General features: G+C 39.1%; 1 protein-coding gene across 2 annotated transcripts in view; it reads left to right on the forward strand.

The window, feature by feature from the left end:
• Positions 1–10,155, forward strand: part of tmem201 (transmembrane protein 201) — a 40,936-nt gene extending 30,781 nt beyond the window's left edge. The window contains exons 8-11 of one of the 2 annotated variants that reach the window (XM_066691259.1): positions 2,161–2,223; positions 2,990–3,262; positions 5,445–5,601; positions 5,936–10,155. In XM_066691259.1, coding sequence (XP_066547356.1) covers positions 2,161–2,223; positions 2,990–3,262; positions 5,445–5,601; positions 5,936–6,113 — 671 coding nt within the window. In that variant the 3' untranslated portion in view covers positions 6,114–10,155. The remainder of the gene's footprint in view (positions 1–2,160; positions 2,224–2,989; positions 3,263–5,444; positions 5,602–5,935) is intronic. The other variant, XM_066691260.1, reaches the window with a different exon arrangement.
• The last annotated feature ends 5,039 nt before the right edge of the window (positions 10,156–15,194 follow it).

The following is a 15,194-nucleotide window of genomic DNA, read 5'->3' on the forward strand; positions in this document are numbered from 1 at the left end:
CCCAATGAAAGGGGGTGCTTGTTTATTTGCAGTGTGAGAAAGCTCAGCCAGCTATGTAATCAGAAAACCCTTCCATTATAACCTGCCTACGACTGGAGAAGAGCTCCCTCTGGGCCTAATTTCGGGACTGGAGATTACCTGCCATTGCTCTTGTCCTCACCTCCTAAGCCCTGTTCTCTCACAACATTTATCGCAAAAGAGGATGTTTTTTTGGATGCAGAAGTTGGGGACTTATAATAATATAATAACAATATAATAAATAAACCTTTGACGTAAAATGTGGCGCCACATCCTTTGATAAAGCAGACGGGTTTGTACAATGGGGAGATGGTTATTGTTTTTGCCCCCTCTAAATATTTCATGCCTTTCTACTGGCACCCTGATTAAAAAGAGTGATAAAAGATGGCAGGGTCTCACACCAGTCTGTTTGGTATTGCTTAAGGCTCAAGCCACCTGTGGCTTTGAACTGATGCATATTCTGGAGGCAAAAAAAAAAAAAAAAAAAACGTTTGCTGAAAGAGTTAAGCTGAAATTGGTGATTTATTGGGGCAGCAGATGAAAGCACAGCTACCGCATGCGTGTTGTGTCTGAGGGGAATGTTGATCCTACTGCAATGAGCCGCCCGCATGCTCTTTAGATCCACACTGAAGCAGGAGCTGATAAATTAAGGCTGAGTCAAAGGACAAAAGCAGCAGCACTGTCACAGAGCAGAGCAGGGACAATAGCCACAGCTCCCACTCCCCTCTACCCTGCACAAGATCATAGTGTCTGGAGGTGGGGTTTCAGGTGGTGGCCATGTCCCTTTAACCCCCTTCTGCCCACCACAGCAGTTGAAAGACAGAATGGTTATATCTTCCCTTAGGCTTCCATACAAAGCATTTTGTTGCATTGTGCCTTTGCTGATATTGTATGTGTGTGCTGGTATATATAACAGGGAGGTATTTCTGCTATGAGTCTTGCAGCTGGTGTTGTATTTTACATTGTTGTCACTGAAATTCTTACCTTTTGTGTGAAGTGTTGTTGGTATGGAGGGGTGTTCTATTGCATGTCAGCAGTCGGGTTTAATTGCACTGCACCACGTGGCAAAGGATGTGCTTTTTCATTGGCCTTTTGTTGTTATTCCTTGTTGTTGTAGTTGTTCACATGTCTTATGGCACCTTTGTTTGTTTGGTAGAGTTCAAGTGGTTAAACAAATTAAATCCATCAAATTAATTGGTTTAATAGGAAATGGTCTGAGGTTGTTTAAGCTGTTATGGTGCAAGTGTTACAGCAGGCAGCTGAGAACCTAACTTCTGATTCAAGTTCAAGGATTTGAGTCTTTTAGGAGAGACCAAGGCAGGACGAGAAAATGTTAGCCTGTTTTGTTAATGGAGGTTATCATTTATTAATATGAAAGTATCAGTATTACATTGCCACACATCTGATAACTTTAACACTTTAAAGTAAATGCCTTGGAGTTGACCTTCTGACCTGCAGGTGTTTGGGTGTATTGTTCCAGACTTTGAGAGAGCCCGGTGGGGTCTACTGACCCGAGAATTCCAGTCCCATTCTCCGTCACGGCGGAGGATTCCAACACCTTAAAAGATTCCTCCTCTTTTCTTTTCTGTTTTTTCCCCCTCTTGTCTAATCTCAACATCTTCTAACAGAGGAATGCAAGATGTGCATTGCAGCCATTCCAGTGGCAATGCACTGTTAAGACTTATATTTCAGAATACAATAGTGTTTACAATGGACGATAAACCTTCCCACCCCCCTCCTCTCTCCTTAATTATGACTTTGTTGTAATTCAGGGATGCGTTGGATGGAGTTTTCTTCTGAAGGTGCAAAATCAAGTTTTACTTAATACAATGTATTTTGGTGATTTAAATATCAGTTACAAGCAGATTTGGGAGTTGTTTTTTTGCTTTCAGCTTTCTGATATGAAATAGAAAATACACAATAAGCCAATCTCAAAAACTGAATGTGGTTTTATATCTACATTGGTTGGAATTATTGTTCTAATGTGCCCCTTATTTAATTAAATCTTTATGCAGGTACTATTGTGTGGGTCTTTCAGAAGGTGGCTGAAGGCTTCTGCCCTGGGAGTACAGGTACCCACAGTGCTGTGGAATCCCAAGTGCGATCACCATTCTAATATTCTATTTTTGTTTTCCTTTTTAGATTCTGGCTATTTGTTCAGTGGGAGTCGTCCTTCCTCCCAGGGTAAAGACTCTCCACCATCAGGTGAGATCCCAGTTTACATGTGTGGAGAATTGTCTGCCTTTCACAACCTAAAATACTTGTATGCCAAGGGCATGTAAAGTGTGTATATGCATTTGCCTAAGGAGTACAATTAAAAGTAATTGCCTGGGTAGACTTCCAGTACAACTTTACTATTTTATACAGTAGGTAGATGCATTATTAATATTCACAGATAGAGAGCACAGCATCCAAGCACTATGTTCACCAGAAGCAGTTACCATACTTTACTAAATTATGTAAAAGGACATGCCACCGAAAGTCATTTATTTGTCGGAGAAAAAGGGTATGATTCAGTTCAAAGTAACTAACATGGTTATTAAAGAAAACGAGGAAATGAGTGGAGAGAGATCCCAACTTTTTGCATTAAATAATTCTGACTTTCTGATTTTTGAAAGATGTAAATACAAACTTAACTTTACCTTCTGAACTCTCAGTAACCCCTTCAAAAAAAAAAAAATAGGCCCAAAAATGAAAAAAGTAACACTTGAATGTCAGGACTCATACCTTCAAAACTGGACTTTGATGGTCTGTATCTTTTTTTATATATATACTGTATATACAGTGTCCATATTTCAGGAAATGAATGCAGTGTTTTTTGTTTTTGTTTTCCCATGTTATCCTTGATGTAGGCTTTTACCAAGAACACATTCATTACATTTGATATACTGTAAAAGCAGCCCTCCCAATGCAGGTGGTTGACACTTGCAATCTTCTTCCCTTTTTATTTTTAAACCTTTTTCTTGAGCAGATTATTATTCATTGAAGTCAGGGAGTCGGCCTTCTTCCCCAGGCCCCTCTCCCACCCCCTCAGTTGCGGGGTCGGTGACGTCCACCTCGAGCTCTGCCAGACACCGGCGGCCGCTCATCAGCCCGGCGCGCCTCAAACTGACTGGACAGAAGCTGCAGCTCTTCTCCCCACACGCCGAACCCCCCCTCTCTCCTGTGGGCCTGGTGGAGAGCTCCCCCTCGCCTAGCAGCGTTTTCACTCCGGAGGGGTCTGCATTCCCCCCCCACCACCAAGGTACGTACCGCCCTGTCCCCACCTTGCAGGGTCTTTGATCGCACATCAACCTGCTGCAGGGCTTTCAACTGCACATGCACACACTCATACAAAACTGTATTTTAAGTAATTTAACAGATGCTTTTATCCAGTTACTTTCAGATTAATTGCAGCAGCGGTTGTGGAGCAGATTATAACACCTTAGTTTTACATCCATTCTAAAGGATACATTTATCCACTACAGCATTATTCTTATCTACTGGTGTAAGACAGATTTCCGATACACAGGAAAGGATTGGAAACTAAAGGATTTAATCATGCAAACAAGAAAACAGTCCATATCATCCTTTTCATTGCGTGATTCTCCATCTTTCATTGCCTCAGCATCTCATCAGTACCAGGTCCATTTCTTCATATGTGTAGATTTCGGTAGCTTAAGGAAAAATCCCAATTATCACAGTCAAAACTGATACAGCAGTTGATTGTTGACTTGAAGCGTGGATTGATAATATCCCATAGTTAAAACTCACAAGCCTGTAGCTTTACTAATAAATTATACCTTGCCATACAGTGTAATTATCACTGTGTGATTAAACCCCACCTTTTAACTTTGATGTGATGAAATGGAAGCTTTTTAGTACCAGAAGAATAATAAATAAATTTAAACAACTTAATCTTCTTCATACATGGTTTCCTCCATCATCTGATTTCAAAGCTTTAATATATATATATATATATATATATATATATAATACACACACACACACACACACACACACTTTTTAATTAAATTGTCATACCTTTATGGCTAAGGTTGTTAACTAGTAATTACTTCTATTGAAAGTCCAATGCACAGCCCAATATTGATAAGTTTTTTTTAGTTTTTCCAAAGCTTCATTCATGTTTTTTCTTTCAATGTTTATTATTTTTTAAATCATTATCTGAACCCCCATGGTGGTAGAATGGTTTGCAAAGTTTCTTGTTGTGAATCTCTGAAACACCAAAACTGCTTTTCCATCTGCATTTAGTCAACCTGCTACCTTGTCTGTGTTTGCACCAGTTTTCTAACAAGACCAATACGTGACCGTAGCTTCCACACAGTGCTTTAGTAAAGTGTTGGATGCTGATATTTGATGATAAAAGGTTACAGTACCTGTCGTGTCTCTTGCAATTACTTTTGCTTAAAGAAGTTGAAATCCCCTTGTAATGTCCCACTTAACCAAAAGCCTTATCGAGACTTTGTAGTGCAGTGCAAGACAACCGAGTTAAATTATCCAATCTGTAGTGGATAAAAAAAAAAAATTGGGGGGGAGGAAAAGACGCATAGAGAAATGCATTATCTTATGCTCTGCTGCTTAGCATAGTGTTTAGGTACTTAAGTGGTTAAAGAGAGTGTGTCTGTAATTAAAGTGGTGAAGCATTTAAGATGATAAAGAGAAAGAGTCCTTTTAATTTCTTAGTGCGTGTTCTTCGTTGTCTTTCATGACTGAAATCATTGCACTGTTATCTGTGAGGGGGGTCCCCACACCATTCCCAGGAAATGGGCTGGACAGGAAGTGACTTCAGGATTTGGGGCTGTCTTTGTGGATTAGGGCCACAAAGCCTTTTGAAAACAGCTTGAGAGGAAGGCTGGTTTAATTTGAACAAGTTACCCACAAAAAGCTGTTGAAAGAGCTGCCTTGTCACCATTTCTGAAAATGGAAATGTCTGTACCACATGTACATTTACCTCTGATCTTATGGAGTAGACCTATAGAGTGTATAGATCGTAAACATTAATCTGTAGCATTAAATACTCTACCCTGTTTGGTCATAATCATTTAAAACCTGCCTCTTAGCAGTCTTTTAATGTATTAATGTAAGTTAATCAGGAATACGAGAGAAAAACAAAAGCCTACTGTCTTTTTTTGTATCCTTTAAAAATGTAATGGTATTAATTGATATTGTTGAGCCACCAGTGTAAAGTTGTGCATCATTTGAATTGTCTGAATGTGTGATTTTCTTAACGAATTAGATTAACAGTTTCTGTGCTGGGAACATCCCACCAAATTGTATGTTTAGAAAATCATATGAATGACTGAGTCCTAAACCAAGCATATAGAATAAGGATGTGAGAGAGAATATGAAATGAAGCTTAACTGGCTAGTTGCTTAGGCCTCCTATGTTGCTGGTCAGATTGACAGAGCTGATGTTTTTCGCTTCAGTGCTCTATTACTCCGATTACAGACATGAGGTCCCTGCTGGAGGGAGCCGGTCTGTGCGGAGACGTGGACAAGAAGAGGGGCAGCTCCTCTGGCTCGTCCGCCTGTCTGGTGGACACTACCACCGGGGTCGGCTCCGAGGGTGGGGCGCTGTGGAAGGGTAGGTATACATTTTCAGAAACCTGCAATGTTGCATTTTGTTTTTAGTTTTAATTATTTGTTAGTGTGTTTATTTATTTCACCCCTTCTTTAAGGTATTCCTTCTTCAATGGCAAAGAAACTGATTCAGTATTATTATTTATTCAGCACTAGCCAAACATGCACGTTAACTATAGCTTTCCTTTGGCGGTGGGGAAATCCGACCCTGTGTTCTGATCGGTCCTTACGGTCATGATGAACATGAAAAATGATCATTCGAAAGCTTTACAGTTTAATTGTTTTTGTTTTTTAAACCATCTGTCTTCTTTCATTTCATCTTCCTCTGGACCTCAAAGGCCTCCTGGGGCCCCTGATGTGGCGGGGCGTGCTGTGCACAAGTCTGACGCTGAATTTCATCTTAACGGTGGCGTACCTGTACCACACCTGGACATGAGTGAGCCAACCCACCTGGTGCTTTTACAGAGCTATGGATGCTTCGGAAACCAAAGCTGGTGTGCTGATGGTGCTGGCTGAATCTCCACCCGGACTCGCTGTTTTAAGGTGTACTTTCACAATACTGCATTTATTTATTTTGTTTTCTTTCCGGTTCAAAATCTATTCTGGAATTCCTGCCTAACTCTGGAGACTTACCCATCACTCTGCCTTGCATATGACATTAGGAGTTAGTTTTAACCTAGATACAATGGGAATTCGGTGCTGCTAGGGCCTGTGTTTTTATTTCACTGCAAATCTCTACATGCTGCTGTTTCGGTGTCGCACCCGAGGTCTGAATCGGTGCCGAAAATGGGAACTATTGAGTGATTTCTCAGATGTCTGAATGTCACGGAGTAAAAATGCCACTGAGAGAGTCATTTATTTATTTTTAAATGACAGTGCATTGAATGATTGAGCATATATTTATCACAGTCCCAGTTACATTTAACTGTGAGAGATTTTTGTACAGGTAATTACTCAAATGTAGTATTTCAACCTTATCCAATGCAATGAAGAAACTTCAGCAGAGTGCTGATGTCTATAGAAATTAAAAAGTCTGAATTAACACTAGATTTACAAATTTTGACATGGTGCTAAGATGGTGCTCCATTTATGGTATATACTGTGTAAACTGAAATTATATACTTTGACAAAAAAACATGTGCATTACAGTCATTTGGATTAAATCTGGGAAGCTCTATTTCCTTGCATATTAACCTTGTGAAATCATGATCATCGTGCCTTTGTTTCTTTAATTTCCCATAGTGCCAGCCATCAGAGCTGAAGTAAACCCATTTTCACGTAGTACTGCCACATTTTGTGAGGAACTGTTGTAAAATCAATGGCCATTTAAAAACCTGGGAATGCAATTTGTTCTTCAGTTCAGCCAAGGAAACCATTGTATACATGTACCTTTATTACCCATTCACAAGGAAGAACAGTGCAGGTAATGTCTTTGTATGATAACAAATTGGTACATTCTGGGTGGAGTATTGAGTAACATCCTCTCGGTTTTCCTCAGCCAAGTATAAGATTCATGTGCGGAAGTAGAAGTTTTTGATATACAATAACTTGGAAGAAAATTCTACGTGGAGAAAAACATTTTGGGAATGTACTGGCTGCTTCATTATTACAGTGATTTCTTCCAATAAACCATTCATGGGTATAACTTATTACAGGGCTGCTAAATATTTTGCTCTCAAAATCCGGTTAATCCTCCAAGAACCAGCTTTTGCATTAGGTCATTGAAATGGCAGACAGTATCTGGTTTGTGACAATGAAATCTCCATGATTGTAATCTTGTCCAACACTGTGTTCCTTTTCTGTACAGTATGTTACAACGCAGTCATGCTTTTGTTTTCATTTCTTTAATCAGTTGAGAAACGAAAGCCCAGATACATTTTATTTATTTTGTACTTCACATCAAGCATGCACAAGAAAAGCGCAAAAAAATTAAAAAAGCTTGAAAACACTACTGTAATTATAAAATGAGTAATTATTTCTGAAGACGACAACCCCTGGCATCCAGAAACACATGGGACTCCTTTGTTGTCTGCTGTAGGTAAAGTGCTGCCTTGAGGTGGTAAGCCTTGATGTTGACTTGGATTAGAAGGAAGGGGGTGAGAAGAAGCTTGTAAATGTATTTTAATCAGGAAATCTTTCCACTCTGATCTGTAGTGCACTATTTTAATACAGCTGTACACAATATAAATTAATAAGCCAGTGTGACTATCTACACAACACAGCCATTAGGAATGCAAGTATGATGTGTGAACAATTGAGTTTTAAAATGTTACAGACTTGAAATCAACAGGTCTTACAACACTCCAGCAACAAGAAGCACTCCCTTGTATTAATTCTGGTATGCTGTGCTTCAAATAGTCACTGTCATTGTAATTTTTGTGGTTTAGATTTCTATTCTAGTTTGTTTCCCCACTCGTAATAGTGCACTCCATTTAATAGTAGCTTGTTTGGCATTGATAGCGAATGTCAGAGGTTATCTTATGGTGATTGTTAGTGCTTTATGAATATGACCCACCACCACTGATAGCCTAAAAACATTGTCCAATAAAAGATGTTTGCTAATCCCCTCTGTTTACGAGATTTAAACACTCATTCACATGGTGTGGTTTGCAGAAGACTTGGGAGCATTTCATAAATTTAATATAAGATTCTGCTCGCTTTCACTATTACCCTGTTCATGTTCAGTCCTATGTTAATGTCATAGTTTTTCTGTAGGTAGTTGTTTTTTATTCAATCATAAGTTTCACGGCAATGATAAATATAGGTTCACTGATATATCGTAAGGTACTTATTTGGTGTCTAGGGAGGGCAGTTGTAATTTTCAAAGGCTGCCCTTTGTCTTTTTTGTGTGTACAAGGATTAAAGCTGCTTAAATGTGTGGGTCTGCCTCTTACTGCAGCACCACCCCAAACTGTAAATATTTTGAATACTTGATGCTGAAAATTATTTTTCTGGATGTGGTTTATAAATGACTGTGTCTTAGCGTGTCTGTGTGTGTGTATGTGTATCTGTGTAAATGTATGTCTGTTTACATATGTATACCCAAAGCCTAGATATGCTACTGTTCACTTCATTTTAAAAAACACCAACAAAAATAGTTTTTAAATGGCAGATTTGTTTTAATTTGTGTATTGGCATATTCAGAATTCTTGCCGGAGACTGTGCAAGTTACTTACTATTGTCAGCTTACATTTATAATCTGGTGCTAACACCCGCAGAGAATCGTGGCCGGTTATTCGTAGACAGGTGTGTGTCACAGTGCAGCCTAATCATACATCTTGGCTAGTATGCAGGCATCTTTCCAATGCTTTTGTTTTTTGTTACATCAATGTCTTAAGTCAGCAGTCAGAAGTTCTTCAGAACTGCAGAGTGTATTTGCAGCAGTCACAGACTCTGCAATATGTAATATCATTCACAATTACCCATTAACTGCACTGATTATCATTTTATTATTAAGATAACTGAGATTTACTGAGATTTTACAGTGGGAAGAAATGTAAGATTTAATGTATTAGTTGTACTTCTCATTCTGGGTTTATAACCACAAAGCAACAAATATCAGGTATTGTTTTTCTTTTTTTTTCTTCCCAAAGCACTGTGTAAAAACAAGTGAATTGGTATCCACTTCATATACATGAAATTTACAGCTTCCATTGTTTTTTTTAATCATCCAAGGATTAAAAAATCACTTTTACTGTGCCTACTCATTTGTTGTCATTATTTTCTTCACACGTATGCATTCACTGTTCATATGTACATACACAGTTTGTCAGATTGTTTTCTTCTGATTTGCAAAAGGTCTACAATCTTTATTCAGGACTGGAAGCTTACTGGAATGTTTAATTGGCAATGATTTCTTATGAAACTGGTGCAGATAAAATTGTTAAAATGGTAACTGTTCTGACCTTGGGAAAACCTAAAATGTGAATATTGGATTGTGTGAGTGTAACTGCTTTTATACATTTTGTGGAAATTGTCCACTTCATAGTGTGAACATGAAATACTGTATGGAATCGAAGGCTGCAATCTAAAACAAATGCCAGGATGTGGAAGGAAGCAGAATTTGTTTTTGGTCATGTTTTATACAGTATGTGGGTTGTTTATAAACTATTTCTAAAAATACAGATATGTTACTGCAGAATATTTTTATTGATAAACGTCTGTGTACAAAACAAACTGTGTCAATGTTACATGATCTCGAGTGTGTTTAAAATGTACTAGCCAACCCAAATAGAAACACCTGTGAACTCGTCATTTTAATGCTGCTGCATGTTGTAACTGAAAAATAAAATGTGCTTTTTAAAAACAATCTGTACTGTTGCTAAAAAGAAAGAAGAGCGGGAATATTTTTATAATGTAAATCACACCTGATTTTTTTTTTTTTTTTATGTTTTTGTAATTTGTTTTTCAAGTCGAGCAGTTCAGAGTCAAATATTTCAGGAAGTTCATATTTCAAGACTGTTTATAGCAAGAAGCATACATCTTGTCTTTTTATAGCATGCTTGACTTTGACATTAGACCAAACAATAAACATTTATTGAGCTACAGTTTAAGGAAAGCTTCTTTGTTTTAGTTTTTTCTGTGCTTAATCAATCATGTTGAGCTTTTTTCTATGTCTTTCTATATAGAGATAAGCAGGTGTAGAAATTCTAAAGCCCCATGTCTGCATAAACTGATAGTTTGTGTTTGGGTAGATTTTATACATGAAAAAATGCTTTCAATGAATCACTTCTACTTTGAGTGTTCTGTGTAGTTAAATACTGTGTGCATATCAGGTCTAGTGATCTTCATGGTCTTTTTCAGTACTGCAAAGGAGAAAATAATAAACCTGTGTGACTGAATAAAGCTGTTATTAAAGATGTTTCACACCACAGCAATCTGCACAATACTAAAGCAACTGAGACGCACCACAGGAGTTCCACCTACTTCTTCACAATCAATTAAATTTGGAGTTCCCAGATTTTCACACTGCTACCCTGAACCCTAATGTATATGTAGAGTGTAATGAACACAACCTGTGGTAAAAATGTGCGTCAGTATGTGAGCGTACTACACCCACTCCCACTTATTCTCCACAGTTTGGTTTTAATCTCCGTGAGCGCAGATGTAATGCATCCTCTGTGGTTTTCATCGGGTTTTCAAGGCAACACCGTTCACAAGTTTTGGTCGCCGCCTTGATCTCCTTGATGCTTGATCTTTACAGTATGGAACAATATCTGGGCAATAACTGCAGCCGGTGTGGTGGAGCATATCCTCTATCGGTGGAACACAGTTTACGCTTGACTGATATCCAGCAGCAGGAAGTGGTTTTAATTGATTTCTGATTTACTTCCTGTGATGAGGGCAAGTTACCTCAGTTGCTGTTGTGGTGATGCTGGCTGTCTGTAAAATCTTGATATTAATGCAAAACCTATTTCCGTCTGTCATTGTCTTGTGCTCATCACAGCCTTGTGTTTGCGGCTTTTTCTAAGTGTTATGGTGGAGACCTGGGCAGTAGAGTGATTATTTTTTACCCCAGCATGTTCCTGGGCTGTTTGTGGGCCATTTCCAACCAGGCTCTTTTTGCATAGCAGCACCTTGTTACATTGCACATTCAAATGTCCGTCTGGCCTCACAACAACATTTGCAAATTTGGAGATGGAACAAATTGATAAGTGGTCAAATGTAAAAAACCTGCAGCTGGTTTCATGAGGGCCAGAGCGATGTAAAACGGTGCTTGTCATGTCTGGACTGTATTAGAAAGTTCAGCAAGGTGTAGCAGATAGGTCAGTTAAAGGTCAGTTTGTGAGGGGAGGGGGGGAGCAGATCATTTAACTGCTTTTGAACATCACACTGGGTTATAAAGGGAAAAAAACAGGCATGCATCGCACGTAGAGCGGCACAAGTGCATCAGTGTACAGTATGGAGTACTTGTGTTATCATCTCTCCTATATGCTAGTACATGAGTCTGGGCTATGGGAATTGCAGTTTGCATCCAGTCCCTCAGCATTGAAATGTACACTCACCTAAAGGATTATTAGGAACACCTGTTCAATTTCTCATTAATGCAATTATCTAACCAACCAATCACATGGCAGTTGCTTCAATGCATTTAGGGGTGTGGTCCTGGTCAAGACAATCTCCTGAACTCCAAACTGAATGTCTGAATGGGAAAGAAAAGTGATTTAAGCAATTTTGAGCGTGGCATGGTTGTTGGTGCCAGACGGGCCGGTCTGAGTATTTCACAATCTGCTCAGTTACTGGGATTTTCATGCACAACCATTTCTAGGGTTTACAAAGAATGGTGTGAAAAGGGAAAAACATCCAGTATGCGGCAGTCCTGTGGGGGCGAAAATGCCTTGTTGATGCTAGAGGTCAGAGGAGAATGGGCCGACTGATTCAAGCTGATAGAAGAGCAACTTTGACTGAAATAATCACTCGTTACAACCGAGGTATGCAGCAAAGCATTTGTGAAGCCACAACACGTACAACCTTGAGGCGGATGGGCTACAACAGCAGAAGACCCCACCGGGTACCACTCATCTCCACTACAAATAGGAAAAAGAGGCTACAATTTGCACAAGCTCACCAAAATTGGACAGTTGAAGACTGGAAAACTGTTGCCTGGTCTGATGAGTCTCGATTTCTGTTGAGACATTCAGATGGTAGAGTCAGAATTTGGCGTAAACAGAATGAGAACATGGATCCATCATGCCTTGTTACCACTGTGCAGGCTGGTGGTGGTGGTGTAATGGTGTGGGGGATGTTTTCTTGGCACACTTTAGGCCCCTTAGTGCCAATTGGGCATCGTTTAAATGTCACGGCCTACCTGAGCATTGTTTCTGACCATGTCCATCCCTTTATGACCACCATGTACCCATCCTCTGATGGCTACTTCCAGCAGGATAATGCACCATGTCACAAAGGTCGAATCATTTCAAATTGGTTTCTTGAACATGACAATGAGTTCACTGTACTAAACTGGCCCCCACAGTCACCAGATCTCAACCCAATAGAGCATCTTTGGGATGTGGTGGAACGGGAGCTTCGTGCCCTGGATGTGCATCCCACAAATCTCCATCAACTGCAAGATGCTATCCTATCAATATGGGCCAACATTTCTAAAGAATGCTTTCAGCACCTTGTTGAATCAATGCCACGTAGAATTAAGGCAGTTCTGAAGGCGAAAGGGGGTCAAACACAGTATTAGTATGGTGTTCCTAATAATCCTTTAGGTGAGTGTATAACTGATAAGGTCATCTATAATGTCTGTCCCTTGAATTGATATGCCTGTGTATTACTGTACCTCCACTATGTCTACATTAGACCCCAAATTGTCAGGAAACTATATATGGAGAATGTTTTCTGTAACATGCAGCTGTTTATGCAGTATGTTTGTTTCTTTATTCTTTAAGTCTGTGTAGATATATTCATTCAATGTGCATGTCTTAGATATGGAGGATGTATGTAAAAATAGGTGTAATTGATTTAATTTGGACAGTTATAGCACGGGGGTGAGTCTCCTAAACTATTCAGTATGCTGCAAGTTGCGCACCCCTAGCAGTGTTAACCAGAGAATCTTCTTGTTTTCTAGGCTTAAGATAGGTGGTTTTAATTTTGTTTAATCAGACATGTTAATGATACAGTACAGTCAATCTGTATTATTTTAATCTTTTTTTATATAGCATCACGGTGGTCCAGGTATCTTTTGTAGCCTTGTAATTTGTGTACTCATTTGGCAGTGATGCTTTGTTTTTTTTAAACAAGGTGTGGCTTGTACTATCTCTGCCAAAGATCTTGCTCCTTCTTGTCAGGTATTCTGCTGTATTGTTTTTTGGTATTCATAATTCTTATTTTTATTAAGCAGTGTAAAATAGAGAGAGATTTGGTAACGATTAATACTGAATGCTTTGTAAGCTTGCAGCTTGAGCGTACACCTAAGGGGGGTGGTAAATCGCAATTTAATTCCCTATACCGTTGTTTTAAGTTACTTAAATACCTATAATTTGTACTTGAACTAACAATATCCTTGTATATTTCCTTTAAGGGAGCTTGATTATTGTTTTTGTTGGGGGGGGAAGGTTAAGGTAAAAAAACTAAAAATAAAACATCCTCTGAGGTGGATATTATACTCATCTTTTAGGATAGGTGTGGTAATTTTCTTCCCAGTAATACATAACAGTGGGACCTATCTCCATTTCTGGGGGGCCACAGTCCAGTACAAATTATACATCTCCTTAAGTCTGCAACACCATAAGGCCTGGGAAAAGAGTTAAACTGTCTCTATTAAGCAGATAATTAGCTGAATGTATGTAATTAAGTGCTCTGCTGCCAAGATAAGCTGAAAACACAACAGACCTGCGGGACAGCACTGTGGCAGTTCTGATGCCCTGTCCCTAGTAGAGTCCGAGCCAGAGTCACAGACCACCTTTCTGATCGTTAACAGGACTGCTGGTCTGCTGTGCGGAGAAAATCAATACCCAGATCAAATTGAATTAAATAATTCTTGCACTATGTAGGTTTGTATATATCAATGTATGTATATAGTCAAGGCAGCTTACCTTGACTGTAGATGGTCAGTCTGCAGGTATGTCCAGATAATGCACAATATCTTTGTTCCTGTTTTTCACCCAGGAGGTAGATGGGTTGCATTTGCAACACAAAAGAAACCCTCTATGCAGTCTCTGACGCTGGACCACATCTGACCACTGACAGCGTCATCAATACCGGTTTCCTCTTTCAGAGAGATGTAAAACGGCAGATGTACCGATACCTGTCAGCTACTGAAAACCTAATTAAGTTAGGTTGATTTATTTACCCTTCCTAATTTTTAAGGTTGTTTACTTGTGGGCTCGGATACAAAAAGTTGTAATATTGCCACCTGGAATGAGATAAAGGGCAAGATCAAATCAAAACTTCTACTCTATTATCAAACTGTAAACCTGTGCATCAGAGCAGTTTTCTATTTATGAGTGGGTCAACGTTTTAATTTAATCCGAGCCTAGACCCAAGAAAGTAGAATTCAGATTTAATTGCAGACGGCTTGGAGTCATTCTTGGCAGGTTTCCTGTGCTCGTGCACAGTCAAATTACCAAATGAATGCACACAAGAAAAGATACATGGCTTTTGTCAATAATTCAATTGATGCCTACAGTACAAAAATATATACATTACTCATCTGCTTGTTTACAAAAGCTGTAGAAAGCTTCAGGGTCTTGTAAACCACATGCAAAGTTTGAGGGAGTTTATAATCCTTGAATTGAATTTCAAATCATTGGCACAGTTCAAGAGGTACCAATACATTAACAACGGTTAGAGAAAAGTACTTGTCTTATAACTATTGATTACAGCAAATCATACTGACCACCAGGACAAAGACCGCTAAAATTTCCCATCCAACTGTCAATGCGGGATGCTATTCAAATTATTTTTCTGCTTGACTGGTATAATGCACAATGCTCCAGTGCTGGGGGATTAGTGTCTGGTTTGTTACAATCAGTTATTCTTTGCATTTTTCTGGCAATAATGACCATCAACTCCCAGCACACACACACAGACACACACTACCACCCTTTAAAAGCTTTAGAAAAGCTGGCCTTATGTTAAAAAAACACTCGG

This window comes from Amia ocellicauda, chromosome 18 (genome assembly GCF_036373705.1).
Source record: "Amia ocellicauda isolate fAmiCal2 chromosome 18, fAmiCal2.hap1, whole genome shotgun sequence".
NCBI lineage: Eukaryota > Metazoa > Chordata > Actinopteri > Amiiformes > Amiidae > Amia > Amia ocellicauda.